Source organism: Ambystoma mexicanum, chromosome 1p, assembly GCF_040938575.1.
Source record: "Ambystoma mexicanum isolate Mex_15411 chromosome 1p, UKY_AmexF1_1, whole genome shotgun sequence".
Classification (NCBI taxonomy): Eukaryota; Metazoa; Chordata; class Amphibia; order Caudata; family Ambystomatidae; genus Ambystoma; species Ambystoma mexicanum.
In genome coordinates this window covers 1038696710-1038718005 of record NC_090921.1, presented here as the reverse complement: position 1 = coordinate 1038718005, position 21296 = coordinate 1038696710, and the positions used below count along the sequence as shown (strand labels likewise).

The following is a 21296-nucleotide window of genomic DNA, read 5'->3' as shown; positions in this document are numbered from 1 at the left end:
GGTTCACTAAGCCCTCGTAGAAGACTTTACCGAGCCGCAGAGCTGGATGAGGATAACTATCAGATGAGGAATCTGCTAGAGAAAGGTAATCCATTGAAAGAATATTACTAAGGGGTAAGTGATTTGTCTAGTTAGCAGGAATGTACCACTGCCATGTGCTAACAGTCATGTTGAATCTTCAATACCTTCCTATATCTGCAATCCACTCGTTTGACCATTTGACCATCCTTTCATCCTTTAGGCAACAACAACCTTTGATGTGGGTCAACAGATATTGATAATCCATTTATTCCTCACTCTTTTCTCCTTTCTCCTTCCTCCTCTGCAGCAGTCAATTTGTGTTTTCAGTTCTATATTTTTTTTACTTTTGGATTTATACTGCTAGCCATCTTTACGATCACCTGAGAAGGTCTGCTAAATCAGTGCCTATTTGTTAGGTTCAGATCAGCCACTCGGGGACCAATGCCGAGACAGAGAATCTTGGTATCATTCGTGATGAGGCCTAGGTACCTGCACTCCATTCCTTATAGAAAACTGCAATGTCCTATTTCAGATACTGCTATATCATTGTCTTTAATCACCTTGCCCTGCAGCCACCCTTCTCTTTTGAGTAGGAGTCATCAATCCAGATGTATCTCACTCACTTGACCTAATTCCAGTGACTCTGCTTTTTTTTTTATAAGGCACTTCTGTCTTGGTTCTCCAAAGACCGCTCTACTAAACTACCATTCCAGGCATAAAGGGTCCTGTCTCCCATTGCTGATCCTTAACCTAACTCATACCCTTCTTTTCACCAGAAATCGCGTCGCTGGAAGATGAAGAGGGAGAACCCAGACACTAGCACCCGACCCATCAAGGCAGCCGGGAAAGTGATCATCCAGGACATCTCCTGCCTGCTTCCTGTGCACAAGTCACTTGGGGAGCTGTACATGTAAGATGATGTTCCGAGATCACTGTGACAGTTGGTGATAGCATGCAATCAACTTTCTTTTGCTGTGCTTACTGAAACGTTGGTTAATCTTCCACCATTTCATTTGTACCTTGCAAAGTTTCCATTCTCTCTCTCTCTGTCTCTGTGTCTCTCTCTCTCTCTCTCCCCCCACCCCCTCTCTCTCGCTCTCTCTCTGTCTCTCTCTTGGTGTACACACTCCTGCCTCTTCAATCTCTAGCTTCCAATGAATTGCACCCTCTCACAAATTCCTCATCTTGGTAGACATCCCCCGCCAGGTCAATATGATCTCAGAAAGATTAAGCAGGGTACATAGCGTAGCTCCGTACCATTCACCACTACTGACCTGCCTTCTTGATCCTGGAGATAATATTGCCTTCCTATGAATGGGGGACAATAGGACACATGACCTGGGCTCCTTGCACGTTGTCTCATGAATGCTGGATAAAATCCCTTTTTGTCTGTGCCATCATGCCTGCTCCCAAGCTTTTAGGATTTACGTGATGCAGTGACTGCAACACCAAGATGTCACAACAATGCACACAATATCGATGTGTGGTGTGGGTCACAACATTGAACAATGCAGTCCCTGACAGTCAATGAGTCCCAAGGCCGCCTACAGAGTGTGGGTCGTCAAGCTGGCCCTGTGCCCCCCAAACACCCTTCCCTGTGCCAATTGAAGTTCCCCGTGATAGGTACAGAGGGCCCAACTCCTGGAACAGAGGAGGAGACAAGGAAGCAAAAAAGAAAAACAAGGAGAAGAAAAGGTCCTACTTCCGTAGCCAATCAAACCATTTTCCTCATCTCTTAAGAAGCGGCATCATTGATCTAGGAGATATCACAGCGAGGACACTTCCAACTCCTGTGGCACCAAGGCGTTGTTAGGAAGATTTAACCATCTAACCCAATGGTAGAACAGTGTGTCACCCAAAGGTAAAAGACCAGGGGCCTCATTATGAGTGTGCCGGTCTGGAAACAACGGTGCCGGTAAGCCTCACCGGCACTGTTGTTTCTGGACCGGCACATTACGACTCTGCGGGTGAGTGCCGTCCCACCCGCCAGGGTCAGACCTGGCTTTTTCCAAGATACCATCAGGCCAACGCGTATGTCTGAAGCATTACTAAATTTGATGTAGATGGGATTAAACCCAATACAAGTCCGACTTCACTAAAACGAATTTATGACTCCCGGCGAGGAATTATATGGATGTACAAGGAATGTATTAGCCCTGATTTGAGAAAGGCCAGGAAGGGCCGAAACACGTGTTATCACCTAAGGGCCAACCTAATAATAAACATGTTTTCCACCCTATTGGGCGCAATGTCTTGGATTTTTTCCTCTTTTTTGGATTACTATTGTCTGCCTTTCCTAAAGAGGCCACCAGACAGACCTCCACCTCACCCCGATCCAACCGGGACCGGAGCTCCAGGTAGAACTGAGAATCCTGTTGTCATCGAAGGGTGCTGTGGAAGAGGTACCTCCCGTTGATATTTCCGACCTGGTGCCCAAGAAAGGAGGGTGTCTCTGTCCCATCCTGGACTTCAGAGCCTTGAACAAGTTCCTGAGGTAGGACAAATTCAGGATGGTGACGTTGAGATTCTCCCACTCTGGAACTCCAGGACTGGCGGATGTCCATAGACATACAGGATGCTGATTTGTGTGTGCTGATGCACCAAAAGCACAGGAAGTTCTAAAGGTTCCTCATTGGCGACAAGCACCTTCAGTTCAAATTGCTTCCCTTTGGGTTGACCTCCACGCAGATGGTCTTCACCAAGCTCATGGCAGTAGTTACTGCTCACCTCAGGAGATCCGGGGTCCATGTATTTCCATACCTGGACGACTGGCTTCTCCCTCAACTTGAAGTCCCTTCTGACGACAGTCCAGCGGCTCCAGTTCATCGGAGCAGTCCTAGACACCCGGGTAGGGAAGGCTTTTCCTCCCGAGGAGAGTCAGCAACATCGCCCAGATTGTGCCGTTGTTTCAGAACCATGCCACTATTCCAGTGACTTCCTTCCTCCGCCTATTGGGTCTCCTGGCCTCCTGTATTTTTATAGTGCCAAAGGCCAGGTGTGTATATGTGATCCCTCCAGTGGCTCCTGAGGGACCAGTGCTCTCAGTACCTGGGAGTGCTCATGGATCGCCTTTAAGTGTCCAGCCAGGTAGTCAGCGGACTCGGCTGGTGGAACATGCGCAGAAATCTGTTGGCGGGGAAACACTTGTGGCCACCTTGGCCCCAGGCCCGAGTGGTCAAGAGTATGACCCTGAAGAGTTGGAGCGCCCGCTGCGAAGAATTGCAGGTGAGCAGCCTTTGGTCTCCATCAGAAGCCAAGTGGCATATCAACAGGCTGGAGTCGCGGGCCATCAGGTTAGCCCTGAGGGCCTTTGCACCATCTCTCAGAAGGAAGCATGTCCTCGTCCTAACAGACAACACAGTGGCAATGCATTACCTCAACAAACTGGGTGGCGTGCACTCTCGCCCACTCTGCACAGAGGCAATTCAGCTGTGGTTTTGGTTGAGAGAGAACCAGATCTCGCTCTGCAGTTCATCTGACGGGGACAGAGAACACCTTTTGGTGGATGCTTTGAGCAGGCAGAGCACAATCTCACACGAGTGGGAAGTGTGCCCGGAAGTTCTAGAGGAGGTCTTCAATCTTTGGGGTACCCCTGCAGTGGATCTGTTTGCCACTGCGTCCAACAGGACGTGCTGATAGTTTTGCTCAAAGGAATTGCCAGCGAGCGTTGCACTACGGGATGCGTTTCAGGTGGATTCTGGTGTGTTTCTTCCCTCTCCACTACGCCTTGCCTCCGATTCCCATCATTCCTTGCGTTCTCAGGAGTTTGAAGAGATTTTGCGCATGCATGATCCTGATCACCCCGGATTGGGCGAGAAGAACGTGGCATTCCGATCTCCTGCATCTGACCATCTGTCCACCTAACCGGTTGCCTCAGCGTCCGAATCTCCTCACATAGCCGGAAGGTCAGGTGCTCCACCCAACCTTGGACTCCTTCAACCTGTATGCGTGGCTCATGAGAGAATCAGGTATGATGACTGGGCCCTCTCAGAGGAGGTGCTTGAGGTATTGCTGGCTGCATGCAGACCTTCTACTAGACCTCTGTATGGGTGCAGGTGGAGAAGATTTGAGGTGTGATGCAGGGAACGCGAGACTGGCCCTATCTCTTGCCCCACCACCACAGGGATGGAGTTCCTTCTGTCACTGGCCTCTTCAGGCCTTCCGGTTGCCACAATGAAAGGGTATTTTGTGGCCCTGTCTGTGTTTAAAAGATTTCCAGACCAAGGTTAAATTTTCACCATTCCAGTCATGGCCCCATTCCTGAATGGCCTTCTCCACAAGTTTCCGCCAAACCCCTTTGGTGTCCCAGATTGGGATCTTAATCTGGTTTTGACCTTTTTGATGGCGGCTCCATTTGAGCCTATGCATTCATGTTCTTTGCAGCTGTAGTCCCTGAAAATTGCCTGTTTGTTCGCAATCACGTCTCCAGGAGGGTTAGTGAATTACAAGCCTTGTGCTGGAAACCTCGATTCCTGAAGTTCTTTCCTGAGAAAGTCTCTCTTAAAGTCCGATATGGAGAGAGAAGAGCAGATTCAACAGCTACTCCAAATCATCCACGCATTAGCGGTAGTGAATGAAAAGCAGCAGGCTAGGTTTAACAAATACTAGCTGGGGGTGGTCACATAAAGGCTGGAGAGGTTAAGGAATCAAGTTAATTTAATCAAAAGATTAGACACACAGCTAAGATTTGTAGGCCCAAAAACACAAAATTGGACCTTAAAAGCACGTATATGCCCAAAAGGGCAACAAAAATTAAAATATTTACACTCAACATTAAAGTGAGGGTTAGTAGCATAGATATTTGAGCAAATTAATATACTACTTTCCATTGGTAGTATGCTATTGTTCTTGACAATAGCATACTACCAATGGAAAGTAGTATATAAATTTGCACAAATATCTATGCTACTAATGTTGAGTGTACATATTTACAGATGCATCGGCCATAAGGCTCAATGAAACAATTGACAAGATAGACAATGTGACCACTGACAGTAAATTTTTCAATTTCGAGATAACAGGTGTGAGAGAGATCCCCCCCCCCCCCCCCCACCATGTAAAAGGTCAGAATCGGAATGTGGAGGGGGGATAGTAGTGAAGAAGACAAGGATAGGAAAGAGAGAGGTAAAGAAATGAGAGACAGGATGCCCACCCCTCCCCCAACTCACACCCTTTTGTGGGCCTGACCATGGACGGCGATAATCGACTAGCTGGATTCATTAGTGTTCAATGTTCGCCAATGGAGTATGACTATTGACGTGGAGGAACCCTGCCAATTCCGATGATGAGTATGATGCAGGGGAACACTTCTGTGTAAGGGTCCCCGTGAAGACTGCTTTCGTGTGGGAGTTTAAGATCGTTTAGGTTGCAGGGGCTTGTACAGCAACGTGATTTACAGTACGACACGAGCGGGGGAGTTCCCTCTAGAGCGGGGCTGCTTGAGAATCTCTGTGAAACTGCATGAATGGTAGCCATTGCTGGTCTAAATGTGTCAGTTTCCATTAAAAGGGCAGTCAGGCTTTCCATTTTATAAATTTCTTTCGCTTTTCTCAGCCAGACCTCTTTTGTGGGGAGAGAAGGGGCCTTCCACTCCATTGTGACACAGACCATGGACTGCTAGTAGCAAGTTTCTCTGCATGTTAGGGAGGAGCGTGTATCTGTCTTCCTCTTGTTCGACCCCAAAGAGAATCAGGAGGGGGTATACGTCTCTGTGAATGCCCTCTATCTTGTAGATCGACCCCAGGATCTCCTTCCAGAACTACTGAATCAGCAGACGGCTCCACCACTGATGCCAATATGTGCAGACCTGTGTACACCCTCACCAGCAAAGGGCGAAATTCTTTGATACATTTTGGCTAAACGTTGGGGGGTGGGGGGGGTGGTTAGGTGCCATTGCATAAGTATTCTACAATTGTGCATCTTGTACTGCATTGCAATGGAGGATTTCCACACCGTCCTGTATATGGCATCCCAACCCGTCTTGTTGCCCACCCATCCCAGTTCCTGGTTCCACTTTGCTTTGGTACTTGGAGGGGGGAGATGGCCTCTATAGATGAGTGCTCTGTACATGCATGATATGAGATCTTTGGTGCCTTAGTGCGTGTGCAGAATTTTTTCGAATGCGGTCAAGGGGCACCGCAGCTGGCCGTTCCATTTACGGTCTTTGAGGACTCCTTTAAGTTGCAGTTAGGGCAAGGGTTTAATGATCAGACCTTGCTGTGCGGCTTCAAGTTCCTCTTTGGTTAAAAAAGAGCCCTCTTTCCACAACTGCCCAGCTCTATCCAAGCCCTGCTCGTGTTGGGCTGGAAACAGAGGGGTTCTAGGATGGAATCCCTAATTGGCAGGGCCCAGATGCAACTAAGCAGTGACAGCCATGTTGTAATGACCTGCATACCTGGGTTTCCCTTGTTCCATAGCGGCCAGACTGCTGATAAAATCGGATGTTCCCTTGCTCTACGTGTGATAGCGTCCCGGGTGGAGGGCCAGAGCCATTCTCCCATAGTTGCTGGCGCAAACATCTCATTCTCTAGAGTAACCTACTGCTTGCTTTTAGACTCTCTAATTTGATCCACTAAAATACGGAGTAGGGCTGCAGCGTAATAAGAGTGTATGTCTGGATAGGCGAGGCCCCCTTTCTCCTTCACCAGGATGAGGGTCTTTTATGCACTACAAGGTTTGCCCTTGTCCCAAAGAAATGCTAACAGAGTTTCTTTGATTGTGTTCAGAAATGTACTGGGGAGAGTAATCGGGAGCAATAGGAAAAGGAGTCGAGGCAAGACATTATTTTTAATCGCTGTCAGTTTACCGGCCCAGGAAAGGTTGATAATGCTCCAGTTGCCGAGGTCCTGCTGGATCACTGCCCACAGTTTTTTGTAGTTGGACTGGAACAGGTCTTGGAGATTTCTAGTTATTGTTATCCCTAGATATTTTAGGCTGCTTTATGAGACCTGGAAACCCCATGTCTGTGGGGTAGGGGAGGGGGATGGATCAGGTTCTTTAAGAGGGGGTATTATTGTTTTATGTCGGTTTATGTGAAACCCAGATTGCGACCCGTATTCTTTAATTTCAAGCAGGAGGGCCGGAATTGATTGTTCAGGATAAGTGACATAGGCCATTACATCATCTGCAAATAACGCCAGTTTATACTCTACGCCATATATATGGAATCCTTTGATCCTAACATTATGCCTGATGTTTTAGGCCAGCGGTTCCATGACGAAGACCTAGACCAACGGGAAAAGGGGGCACCCCTGCCTGGTTCTCCTGGTTAAGTTGAACTGTTGTGATGCAACTTAATTTACTACTACCTTGGCTCGGGTGTTCTGGTACAGAGCTTTGGCTCCCCGGATCCAGTCTGGACGCAAACCCGCCTTGTGCAGGGCATCTGACATGAGCTTCCATTCCACCCGGTCGAAAGCTTTTTTGGTGTCGACCGAAATCGAAGTGGGCTCTACTTCCGACGGTGGGATGGAGGCCATGAGGTCCAGATATTTCTGGACGTTGTCCGCGCCCTGCCGTTCCATGACATATCCCGCCTAATCGCTGTGTACCAGTCGGGGAAGGACGCTGCTTAATCGTTTGGCCAGAATGCTAGCATAGACCTTGGCATCGACATTTAACAGTGAGATCGGCCTATATGAGCCGCAGTCCAGTTTGGCTTTCCCTTCCTTGGGTATAACTATGATTCTCACGTCTGTGAAGGACGGCGGGGCTGTGCCTGAACCCAGTATGCTATTGAAAAGGAGAGTAAGGAACGGGGTTAGAGCGCCTTTAAATCTCTTTTAAAAGGCAGGGGTGAACCCGTCTGTGTCTGGTCTGTGTCCGGTGCTGAGCCTGGGAAATGGCATGATCAACCTCTTCCGTGGTTACTGGGCTGTTTAACTGGTCTCGATCTTCACTTGATAGCGGGGGGAACACGACCTTTGACATATACCCTTCAGTGCTTTCGGGGGAGGGGGGTCTATCTGAGGCATAGAGTTGCTCGTAGAATTGAGCGAACCGGGCCGTGATACCAGTGGGATTTGTCAAAACTAGATTGGAGAATGACCTAACCTTCAAGACAGCCCTGTCTGCTCTCTCCTTTCAAAGTATTTCTGCTTAATAAAACTCAGACTGGTTAATGCTTTCTCTTTCCATAAATCCTTTAGCTCCTGCCTGAGGGATCTGATTTCTGCTCTGATTTCAGTTCCCTCTCCCTTCTCTTTTGCGAGGGCCTGCTCTTTCTCTAATATCAGTTTACTGACTTGGGATTCTCTCAGTTGTTTCACTCTGGGATTCCCTCAATTGTTTCACTCTTTTGACTGAGGCACCTTGCGCTAATATGAGCCCTCTTATTGTGGATTTTGCAGCCGCCAAGACAATTGGGGTTGGGACTTCACCTGTATTGTTTCTTTTGAAGAAGTCGCATATCTCCTCATCTAGGCCCTCCCAGAAGCGCTTGTCTTTGAACAGCGTATCGTTACACTTCCATCGACTGTCCACCGGTGTGCTGCACCCTAGGTTCAGCTCGACCTTGGCCATATCAGGTCGACCACCCCACCACCTCTATGGCCACCTCCGTGATCAAGTGCTCCAAGTTACTTTCCAAGAATATATAATCTATCCGTGTAAATGTTTGGTGGGGATTTGAGTAAAAAGTGTAGGCTTTTCGAGCTGAGTGTGTTGTGCACCAAGCATCTATTAAATGGTGAGCAGCAATCAGGTGCTGGAAAGACATGTTGTCGGGCGGGGAGAGGGGGCTCCTGTGCGGTCAGAATGCCAATCAAGCGCAGGATCCATTATTTGGTTAAAATCCCCGCCACAGATAACAGGACCTACTCGTTCCCCCTCCAGCGTCGCCAGCAGGTCTATGCAAAAAGATAGTTGCTGAGTGTTTGGGGCATAAGCAGAGCACAGTGTGACTGGGGTGGATCCTAACGAGCCGTGCACAACTAGAAATGCTCCATTCTGGTCCCTGCATATGTGAGTAATTTGAAGCCTCAAGGAGGAACCGTAAAGTATTCCTACCCCCCTTTCTTTTCTGGCCCAAAGCCCATAGCGACCCTTCTAAGGAACCCCCCTTTATCATAAATTCCCCCGTTAGTAGGAATTTTGTTTCCTGCACAAACAGGATGTCTAGGTTGGATTGTTTGAAAGTTCTACTCAGCATTGATCTCTTCTGCAGCGATTTGAGACCCTTCACGTTGAGAGTCCCTATTCTGAGAGCATTAACCCACATTGTCACTCATGTTGAAGCTAGTTGCCCGTTTCCAGACACATTGCGTCGATATCCGTTTCAGTGGCGTTTCAGAGTGCTTTGTCGTATATTCCAAGGTCTGCATGGTTTGGTCAGGCCCTGCGTTTCCCTCCACCCGTAAGGATTGAAGAAAAGTTAAGGAATATGAAAGAAAAAAGAGAGTGAATACATTCCTTCCATAGCTGCAGAGATGCCCCAGGTGTGAAGATAGGGCCACACAACGGGTGCCGCCCCTAGAACCTGTTGTCGAATAAACCATCCATGACTACGGTGCATTAGCAACTACTCAATACCAGCTGTCTGTAGTGCCCAGCCCGGCTGCTGTTTCGAGTCCATTTTAACATGTGTTGTCTTCTCTCAAAGCTTCATGTTACGGAGTGATTAGTCTCTGCAACTTTTGCCGCCTTTGGTCTTGCTTTTTTGCCTCCAGGAGCCCGTGGGTTTTCGTGCCGGCTCCGAAGATGAAGGTGCTTCCTCTCCTGCGCTCACGTCCGGGTCTACTAGCAGGCTCTTGAGGACTCCCTCGGCCTCTTCTCCTGAGGTGACCCTGAATTCTTCATTCTCATGGGTGAAGACCAGGGCAAATGGATGATTCCACCGGTATCTCGTTCTCTTTTCTCGCAACCATAAAGTGAGGGTGTGACATGCTCTTCTCTGGCCTGAGGTGGTTGCTGAGAGATCCTGAAAGATTTTGACCTTGGAGTCTTCAATGCTTATTGAGTCCAATTCTCTCGCTCTCTGGAGGATCACCACCTTGTGTTTATAGTGATGAGACCTTGCCAGCACAGATCTTGGTCCGCCCGGTGGACACCCGGCTCGGTGGATACTCTCGAACTCCAATTGGGGTGTAATTGGGGCGGGGAGTATTGAGGCTATGTAATGCTCACCTGGTTTCCGCAGGGGCATTGGGGCACGGTTGGAGCCCTCCCTTGGTCAGGTTCCTCAGAATCACCTTCCCCTTTCGAGATTGGTTGGACCTGCGGCTCAGGAGATGGATGTTGCCCCTGTGTGGAGAGGAGAGGCAATGAGAACGGAGTGGGGACCCTGTGACTTCCCCCAGCCCTTTTGTGCCAGAATATGGTGGGCAAGCACTTTCCCATAGATGCTCACCTGTACTTTTGTAATGTTGAGCTATCCGTCCTGCCTTTCCTAGCAGGGGCGCGTACAACGGGCCGAGTTAACTTCACTGGCGCGTGGGAAGGTTGATCCAGACCGGCTGCGACCAATCCAAGTATGAGGTAAGTCTTTAGTATGATTATAGTTCAGTCGGAATGACTGTATTCTGTCTAGCGGTAATTCTTGTACTGTCTCATGTATATATGCGGCCGTGTGAGTGTATATAAGTTCTAACCTGTTTGTTCTTTTCCCTCGTAGGTGCAGGCCGACGATGAAGAATGCTGTCCGGGTCTTCGATGAAGATCCGTGGTGGCAAGAGGGCGTCTCCGGCTCCGACTGTGGTGGAATGTTGGCTCGGAAGAAGACTCGACCGTAATGAAATGGAGGTAAGAAGAAGAGTCTGGCACAGGCCACAACGAGTTGCAGGTAAGAGGTGCGTTCAGCTATGCAGAAGCTGGAGCGCTAGCGATGTGGAGACTGGCAACTGGTAAGATGCGCGCTCAGCGATGTAGAGGCTGGTAGCAGATGGAGCAACTGGCAGCAGGTAAGAAGCGTCTGCAGCGACGGAGTAGTTGGAGAGAAGATGCTCGCGGAGATGAGGCGGAAGACTGCTGGTAAGAAGCATTCCCAGGAAATCTCGAAGATGAGGTTGTAATCCAGCGAGGCACAGGTAGGTACAGCGGAGAGCGTTACGCTGCTTGGAAGAAGAATAACGCGAAGCGAGGGCACGTGGATGAGCTGGCCTTATATAGGCTGGTTCAGGACCCTCCCATAGCTCCGCCTACAAACTCCACCTTGTCCTTCTTTGGGCCTGTAGCACGTGCCTTCCAGTTCTGTTCCTTGGGCCACGCCCGGCCCAGTTGCACACACCCTATGCCTAGAGTGTGCAGAGCACACTTTAACATGAGCCTGGCGCTAGAGGTGCCAGGACTGGGTCCAATGGGACCCTGGAGATGAGGAAGGACTGGGCCAATGACTAGTGGCCATGACAGTCTTTGACACTCCTTTCTAGGGTAGCAGGTGTCTCGCCGGGGGATTCTTTAAGGCCTTGTATTCTGATGTTTGCCCTTCTCTCTATTTTCTAGGTCATCGACCTTGGCCTCTAAGTCTCGTTTTTTCTGTTCTAGCTCTTGCAATCGACCCTCAACTCTCATCTCCATTACGTCTGCTGATTGCTGGTAATTTTCCAATGCCTCGACCTTGTCCTCTATTTTATGAATCTTGTCTTGTAAAATGCTGATCGTCGTGGTCATGCTGGTTCGAAATGCTCGAATTTCCCCCAGCAATAGGCGGATGTCTGCTTTGGTGGAAAGTTCTTGGTCCCCTTCCTTCCCTCCACCCCCCACAGGATCAGAGGGTCTTCTTGGGTAGGGAGGGTGGCCACTTGTGTGGATTCTCCACGGTATCTCTGCAGCTTTTGGACAAATGAGGCTGTGATGCTGGTCTGCATGCAGGGCGCGCCCGTCTCTCTGGGTGTTTGTTTGTGTCCCCTGTACGGAGGGCGTGCCCCCTGTAGTTATTTTATGTGCTGAACTGCGCTGCCTGCTCTCTGCGATGCTACTCGCCGCCTGCAAGGCCCTTGTATTGCTGCACTACTTGCGGTCACCAGAAACTGTGCTCCGCTTCCTGAAGATTAGTAGGCAGTGCGCTGGGTATTGCTTCTCGCACCTTTTATGTCAAAATGAGGGTGAACCGCAGGCCTTTGTCCTGGATGACGCCTTCGCACCGGGGTCTATGGTGCGTTGCTTATCTGAGCTATTGGCGAGGGGGTAGCTTGCTTTACCCTGTGGGGTTTATTCCCTGTGTGCCTCCTCTGGCGCACAACTAGATCTGATCACTTGGCCACTCTTGGGGCGGTGAGTCGTCTGATTCTAGAGTGGAGGCAGTCGATGCACGGTCCCTCCAGTCGGGCCGGGGGCTGTGGTTCCAGTCCCTGCTTGGTCTCTCAATTGAGCTGGTTTGCTCTTTCCGAGGGTTCTATCCTGGGCTGTGAGCTTGTGGTCACAGCCGTGCTGGCTTTCAACTGCAAACCACTTTGCTGCTATCAAGTGGCTGGGGGGTGATTGTCCCTAATGGTGATGGACGTTGTCTGGAAGTTCCTTTCTGCGTGCTGCTCAGCCACGCAGTCAGGGACCTTGGGCCTGCGTGCCGCCCGTGGCACTCCCGCTCTCCTTACCTGGCTGTTGTGTGTAAGGGTGCTCAGAGTGTCTTCCGGGGGCACTCAAAGTTGTCGGGTGCCTTCAAACAGGCAGGGCCCCTTCTTCTACCCCGGGAGGCTCCGCAGATGGCTGGGCCCCGGGCTGCGCAGTTGCTTGAACCCCTGGAGCATGTTTCTCATGTCCCTTGCTGGCTCTCTGTGCTGTCTGGTCCGCCATGGCTTGGCTGCGCCAGGGGTGCACATCTCCAGGCAGACGCCGCCTCACTCTCTCCAGCTGTGGATGTCCCTGGTGCCGTGGTGACTCAAGGGAGGCGCAGCGGTCTGGTGATGATCCTCCTCCATGCCCCGCCTCGACGTCCGCGGCTCCAGTCGTGCCCCCATGTGACCACTCACACCGGGGCTCACTCTGCACTCTTTCTGGACACCAGGGTTTCTGCAGCGGACCCTTCCTTGTCCCAGGCTTCGGACAATTGCAGCCGTCTGTGCTGCAATGCAGCAGCCCAGGCGTGTGTCCTCCCAGGCGCCACTGAATTGCCTGGGCTCTTCCCCAGGTTCACACTGTTTCCAAAACTTTGAGCTGTTGCTCCTGTCAGTGCCGTGCCAGGTCTCGGGCTCGTGGGAGGAGCACCCGGTTCGGTACGGGAGGCCTCTGGGTAGGACGGGCGCCGCTAGTCGCTGTGCTCTGCTCCCAGTGTTTCAGGTGCCTTTGCTAATTTACTTGCCTGGATGGCTCTCTCCTGGGTCTTCCCTTGCCGTCCGGGGCGCCCCCAGGTGACTCACCATGTGCGCCGTGCTCCTCCTCCTCCGGAGGCCTTCACCCTGGCGTGGGTGGGAGCAGTTTTGCAGGCTGCATTTTTCGGTGATATCGGGTCCGATTTTCTCTGAAATTGGAGCCAATGGTGCTCAGCTTTTTTTTCACCATGCGACAAATCTCAGCTATTTGCGGGCTGGGCTAACTCATGTAATTCACTTATCGCTGGATGTTCTGAGAGAGCTTGGCAATCAGGCTTCCATACTGCCTGCGCCCCATGGTGGTCTCGACTTACCTGTCTTTTACCCGCCTCTGCTTCCCTCAGAACCTCCTTGATCCCAAGAGGGCGTTAAGTTTCTATGTCGCCCATAGGTCTGAGTTTAGGAAATCAGACCAGTTTTTTTAGTCCATTCCTTGTCTATAAAAGGCCTAAACAGACCCTGTCACAATGGATCATGCTGTGCATATCTGAATGTTACCAATCAGCTGGCAAGGAGCTTCCAGCAGGCATCAGGGCTCACTCGACCAGAGGGGCCTCAGCCTCTACTTCCCTCCAGAGAGGGGTCCCTGTTAGGGATATTTGCCGGGCGGCCACTTGGTCATCCTTACATACCTTTACCAAGCACTATGCACAGGGAGCTGGTGCTAGGTTCTCCAGGGCGGTTCTGCAGAATCTGCTGGTTTAAATCTTTCTGCCCTCCTCCGTTATTCTAACTGCTTGGGAGTCTATCATGATGAGGAATCTGCGGGAGAAAAGCAATCCATTGAAGGAGAAATTCTCTTACAGTAATGTTCTTTCTGTGGATTCTTCTCCCGCAGATTCCTCATCCACCCTCCCATCCGTCCCGCTCAGAAACTTCTGTTGGTTGTTGCTTCTGTCCAAGCGAAAAGACATCTGGTGATGGCTCTGGGATGACCGTTTCTGTTTAAAAAGAAAACAAAAAAGTAAATGTTTTTCTTCACATATTGTTGTGGGGTCAACCTGTTGGGGTGCACCCTCATTAATGTTTTAATATCTGGTTAGCCTCCTGTGGTTTGTCTTCTGCAGCGTTGAATCACAAGAGGAAAAATGTAGAGGAACTGTGGGGCGTAATGACGTGGTATATATACACAACGCCGGACGTCCCGTCCAGAGCCGATGATCGAGAGCAAGACAAGACAGTACGACGGCCGAGTCGAGGTCCACTACGCCCCCTGGCGAAAGGTTTTCCGAACAGCAAAATAGCAGATGAATATCTATCATGATGAGGAATCTACGGGAGAAGAATCCATAGAAAGAACATTACGGTAAGGTAATTTCTCCGTTGCTTTGTACCCCTGAACCCCTGATGATTCTAACCGAGCATCTCCAACTTGGTCGCCATGAGCCACTGCTTTGTTTGCCTCTTGTCTTCTTTTGCTACAGGTGCCCGACCGCACTGAATTTAAATCTTTTTGTGCAATTGAGTGGCCGCTTGCCCTGCTGGTTCCTCCTGGCATCAATCCCCTCTAAGGGGGGCTATTTGTCACGGGACGCTCCCGTTTTTTCCCTGACGAAGGGGGGACCCTCCGACTAATGCTTCCTGGCCTGGTGTCTTGAGCTGGGGTTGGTTTTGGGGGTGCTGGGTGCCAAGGAGCAGTGTGACAGGCCCAGCCCCCCCCCCAACTCTCCTGTGTCGGTGAGGGTTTGACTTTGCTCGTACATACCCTGAAGACCTGTTTTTCTTTGTCTCCTTGCTCCATGTGGATCAGTGTGGAACCGAGAGGTGTCTGCTTGAGGGCCTTTGTGGCTTGACTGGCGTTGAGGTCTTGGTTTCTACCCTCCCCTAGTGTGGGGGGCAGCTGGGACCAGTTCTTGGTACTATGACTATCCAAGCAATGTTCTTTTAACATACTGTGTGCTGTTGGACATCACTGACTAAGCACTCGGTCTCCTCCTGTGAGGCCTTCACCGGAGAGGAAATCTATCTACCTGAATGCATCATTGACTTAAGAACCTAAGGCCTTCACCCGCTGCATCTGTCCTGTTGGAAGGAGGGCCTGACTGGCCAGATGTATCCCTGAAGAGTCCGGAAAGGACACTGTCTGCGCCCGTCTTATCGGCATCTGTCTGCTGCTAGGCCACCTGGTGAGATGTTGTGCTTTGTGCAGTTCTCTGTCTCTGTCCCCTCTTTCTTTCCATCTCTCTGCTCTCTCCATCCATCTATGGTGCTCTCCATCTCGCCTATTTACTCCAACTGCAACTCTATCACTTATCCTACCTCCCTCTCGAAGCCTTGAAGGAAAAGGTTTAAAAAGGATCTCCTGCCCTCTAATCCAGGTCAGCCCACTGCCGACACCTACGTCAAAGCTTCTTCCAGGCAGACTGTCACTGACATCCTCTTTGTTGCTCCCTGCCCGGACCTATGGACTCCACATATGGTCTCTGTCCTCTCTCCTTTTTCCCATTAATGTTAGGACACTTACCTGGCTTTCTCATCGCATCCGTTCCCGGACGTGGCAGTTATACCCATATTACCGGATTGGGAAGCGTGGCTGTAGGCAGCAGGCCGGCGCTCACTTGCGTGCGCGGACCTCGCGGGTAACCAGGAACGGGCAGTCAAGCTTGTGTTCCAAGCCTCGTTCTGGTGCCCGCTCGGCCAGTACGCAGGCGCGGTCTCGCTAGCGTCCCACGCCTCGCTTTCGTGCCAGACGCTGTAAATAGCGTCCGGCCCTCTACTGATCGCGTCTTAACACGGTTTGTTTCCCACTTACCGTCGCTTGGTGCCTGGCATCAGGTTCCTGCTCCTTGGTTCCTGCTTCCTTGTCCTTTTCTCTGGCCTTGGCTCCCTTAATTCCTGTTGGGCCCCTTCCTTGTGGTTCCTGTCCTCCAGCTCCTCTCCCTCTCCTTGGGCCTTCCTGTTCCCCGGTTCCACTCTCTTCCTGATCTCCTTGTTTACCTGGATCTCTCTTGTCTATTGGCTCTGGGTACCAGTCTTCCTGATTTTCAACTGCCTTGGTGGATCGTGCCTGGACATCTTTTGTGGACTTCTCATCCTCCAGTTGTGAACCTCTACCGGATCCGATCAGCTCATCACCTCATCACCTCCCTGTCAGTGCTTGCACTGTCCCGACGTCAATTTAATCCACAGGGAGGTGACCCAGTGGCGTTGGGAGGTAATTCCAATCCATCCCTGTTCCATTAGGGTTGGGTTGGGGTCGCTTCCTAGCGTTACAATTTCTGCATTCAGTTTGGAGGTTTACCAGTCTGGCATCACCGGCGAGATCAGCAACTGAAACTTCAGGTACGCAGCGCTCCAGAGACGCGCAGCTTAACAGATTAAGACGCCCAACAACCAGTTCCGATTCTGAAATGGAGGATTCTGAAGAATTGAGGAATGAGATCAGGGCCTTACGCGCCGAGATGTCTGTATTGCATCAGGAGAACTTGGCCTTACGTCAGCTGGTAGCTCAAGGGACTAACCCCAGTACCTCTGCAGAGTCTGTGATGGCTCAGACCACCCCAATAAAGTTTGATGGAGATCCTAGACGGGTGGCAGAATTTTGCAATCATTGTAGAATACATTTTTTGTGTCGTCCTACGCATTTCAACCAGGATAAGGCTAAGATTGGGTATATTCTGGGAAATCTCACCGGAAACGCATTGGCCTGGGCCACTCCTTTGGTAGCTGCCAAGAGTCCAGTCCTGGACGACTTTGGGGCCTTTGAGAAGGCTTTTTTGGAAGTGTTCCAGTCTCCCAACCTCGCCGCAGCTGCGCAAAATCAGCTCATGGACCTGAAGCAGGGATCCAGCGATATAATCGCCTACATCAGCCGTTTTCGTCAGCTGGCCACCGATTCACAATGGCCTGAGATTACTCAAAAGACCCTTTTTCGTAGGGGGTTGAGAGATGAATATAAGGATGAACTTCTCCATATTCCTGAACCTGAAACCCTGCAAGCATTACAAGAACAGGTGATGCGGATCGATCACAGGTTGTCTGAGAGAAGGGGTGAGAGGCGCCGTTTGGAAAGGTCCATATCAAGATTCATTCCAGTACCAGCCAAAGCATCTACCTCGTCTGAACCAACTCCTGAACCAATGCAACTAGGAGCGGTCAGAGGTCCTCTATCTGATGCCGAGAAGAAACGTAGGCGTGACCTACGGTTGTGCCTGTATTGCGGGGCCTCCGGCCATTATCTCAGTACGTGTCCATCAAGACCACTTCGAAAGTCGGAAAACTGAATGGCCTATCGTCTAGGGTAAAGGCGACGATGGGCCCCTCTTCTTCTTCAGTCCTTCCCGATTCGGTACAGGTCCGACAACCCATGCAGTCTGTCGTTCTTATGGTTTTAACACTCAAGGTCTCTTGGTCAGGAAGAGAACCCATGAAGGTGCTAGGATTATTGGATTGTGGAGCCTCTGGAAATTATATGGACGCAGAATTTGCCATCAAGAATGGTATCACCTTGATTGAAAAGAACTGTGCTTCGGTGGTGGAAGTTATTGACGGTACCCCGTTGTCTTCGGGTCCGGTCCATCAACACTCCGATACACTAAGTTTGTGGATTGAGGAACATCATGAACAGATCTCTTTGGATATTATCAAGACTCCCTCTTATCCGATCATCTTAGGGCTGCCTTGGTTGTTACATCATAACCCCAACATCAACTGGCAGACCCGGACCTTGGTCTTCAGTTCTGATCGTTGCATGCAGGACTGTTGCCATGTCAGTTCTTCTTCGACGCACTCTTCAATCGCCACCCAGACTGAGGGGGTTGGTGTGCCACGCTTACTCTCTGTTTCTTCAGTTCCCTCCGAATATGCTGAATTTCATGAGGTTTTCTCTGAACCTAAGGACATACCTTTACCTCCTCACAGATCTTTCGATTGTACCATCGACCTATTGCCCGATGCTGTGATTCCACACGGCAAGGTTTATTCCCTGACCGCTCAAGAAAAAGAGGTTTTGCAGGAGTATCTTGATGAATGTCTTCAGAAAGGGTATGTTGCCCCTTCTAATTCTCCGGCAGGATTTCCACTGTTTTTCGTAAGGAAGAAGGAGGGTACTCTGCGCCCATGTGTTGATTATCGCCAACTAAATGACATTACTCGAAAGGACAGATACCCACTTCCTTTGATTCGATCCATCTTGGAATCTCTACGTGAGTCAAGAATGTTTTCCAAGTTTGATCTCCGTGGAGCCTACCATTTGGTACGGATAAAGGCCGGGGATGAATGGAAGACGGCTTTCAAGACTCCAAACGGACACTATAAATACAGAGTTATGCCTTTTGGGCTATGTAATGCCCCAGCAGTCTTTCAGCGCCTAATGGATCATATATTTTCCGATTTAATCGGGACCTCAGTCTGGGTTTATTTGGATGATATATTGGTGTTTTCAAGGAATCTCGAAGAGCACATAGTACAAGTAAAGGAGGTACTTCGGCGGCTACGTGTAAATAACCTTTACGCTAAGCTGGAGAAATGTCTTTTTCACCAAGACCATATTGAATTTCTTGGATATGTGATCAGTACGTCGGGTATACACATGGATCCAGCCAAGGTCCGTGCGATCCTAGGATGGAAGGTCCCCAGCGACAGAAATTCTCTTCAACGTTTTCTTGGATTCATTAATTTCTACCGGAGATTCAGTCCATCCTTTACGCAATTAACTGCACCCTTGACCTGTTTGACCAGCAGTAAGAGAATCTTTGTTTGGGGGCATGATGCTGCCGCCTCATTTGAGCAACTAAAGAAAGCCTTTAGTTCCGCGCCTATTTTACATCATCCTCAAGACGACCAGCCATTTATCGTGGAGGCCGACTCTTCAGATTTTGCTGTGGGAGCCGTTCTACTTCAGATGGATCCTAGCATTGGGATGGAGTTTCCTGTGGCCTACTATTCCAGAAAACTTACGGCTAGTGAACGGAATTATACCATTATCGAAAAGGAACTACTGGCCATCAAGACCGCCTTTGAAGAATGGCGCCATCATCTTCTTGGAGGACGCTTTTCAGTTGAGGTACGCACTGACCATCGAAACCTACAATTTCTACGCTCTCTGCAGTGTCGGACCTCCCGCCAAGCTCGATGGGCCTTCTTCTTTTCACAATATGATTTTCGTGTCACCTATGTACCCAGTAATTGTAATGTGAAGGCGGATGATCTTTCTCGTTCTTTGGCTGCTGATGTGCAACATGAGGGACGGAACCTGCCTGTGATCGCTCCCAAGCATTTTCTACTGGCTTTGCCGTCGTTCTTGCATAAGGTTGTGCAAGCTACCTTGTCTGACTCTTCACGGGATACGTTAGTGAGACGTCGCCAGTTTAGGGAGAAGGACGGTTTGCTTTTTTTCCAGAACAAGTTGTACCTACCCACGGATGAGCCTCGCAAAACTATTCTACAAAGCTTTCACGATTCCAAGATAGGGGGTCATCGTGGTATTCGGTCTACGCAAGAACTCATTTCTCGACATTTTTGGTGGCCTAAATGGGCTTTGCAAGTCAGACGTTATGTGGAATGCTGTCCCATCTGTGCCCAAGTCAAGGTTCCACGCATGAAGTCTGTAGGTCTTTTACATCCCACGGAGACTCCGCCTTTTCCTTGGCATACAATCGCCACTGATTTCATTGTCGACCTTCCGCCCTCCGAAGGTCATTCCTGCATCATGGTTGTTGTCGACTGTTTCACCAAATTGGCCCATTTCATTCCCTTCCCTGGAATTCCCACGGCTGCTTTAGTAGCGCGTGCCTTTTTGCACTATGTTTATCGTCTGCATGGATTACCTATCAAGATAATATCTGACCGTGGTTCTCAGTTCATCTCTTCCTTTTGGGGTCGATTGTGCCAGCATTTAGGCATCCAGAGGGCTCTCAGTTCTGGATACCATCCTCAGACCAACGGACAGACAGAAAGGACGAACCAGACGTTGGAGCAGTACCTCCGTTGTTTTGCCAATGCCTCCCAAACAAATTGGATGTCGCATCTCGATTTGGCCGAAGTTGCATATAACAATACCGTTCATTCTGCAACCAGACTCAGTCCTTTTTTTTGTACTTTTGGCCTTCATCCCAGATTGCTGCCTTTTACACCAGTACAGTCAAGTAATGTTCCTTCGGCTGATCGCCTTGTCACCGAGATCCAAGATCGACAGCGTCAAGCGGCTGGTACCCTGGCCAAGGCACGTGAGGCCATGAAGAGACAGGCCGATAAACGTCGAAGCCCCGAGCCACCATTCCGGGTGGGTGATCTAGTGTGGTTTTCTTCCAGATATTTGCCCGCACGGAACGTGCCCTTGAAACTAGCTCCCAAGTTTTTGGGTCCCTTTCCGATTGTCAAGAGGATATCTTCAGTAGCTTTTGAACTTCAGTTGCCGGAATCCTGGAGGGTCCATCCTGTTTTTCATGTATCTCTTTTGAAGGCATATCGTTTGGATCCCTTCCATCGTGCCTGCCCCCGACCCGCTGCCATTGACGTGGAAGGTTTCCCTGAATTCGAGGTGCAAGAAATATGTGATTCCCGCTTCTTTAGGGGTAAATTGCAGTATTTGGTTGACTGGAAGGGCTATCCTGCCTGTGACCGCACTTGGGAACCTGTTGAGAGCGTTCATGCCCCTCGTTTGGTGAAGAAATTCTATGCCCGTTTTCCTTGGAAGCCGGGCTCTTCCGGCCTTTCTGGAGGGGGGTATGGCGTTAGGACACTTACCTGGCCTTCTCATCGCATCCGTTCCCGGACGTGGCAGTTATACCCATATTACCGGATTGGGAAGCGTGGCTGTAGGCAGCAGGCCGGCGCTCACTTGCGTGCGCGGACCTCGCGGGTAACCAGGAACGGGCAGTCAAGCTTGTGTTCCAAGCCTCGTTCTGGTGCCCGCTCGGCCAGTACGCAGGCGCGGTCTCGCTAGCGTCCCACGCCTCGCTTTCGTGCCAGACGCTGTAAATAGCGTCCGGCCCTCTACTGATCGCGTCTTAACGCGGTTTGTTTCCCACTTACCGTCGCTTGGTGCCTGGCATCAAGTTCCTGCTCCTTGGTTCCTGCTTCCTTGTCCTTTTC

General features: G+C 50.3%; 1 protein-coding gene across 5 annotated transcripts in view; it reads left to right on the top strand.

Moving 5' to 3' along the window:
- Nucleotides 1-21296, top strand: part of WDR59 (WD repeat domain 59) — a 1538892-nt gene that overhangs the window by 1182709 nt on the left and 334887 nt on the right. For all 5 annotated transcript variants that reach the window (XM_069604207.1, XM_069604197.1, XM_069604168.1 and 2 more), the window contains one exon: nt 798-931. In XM_069604207.1, the coding sequence (XP_069460308.1) occupies nt 798-931 (134 nt within the window). The remainder of the gene's footprint in view (nt 1-797; nt 932-21296) is intronic.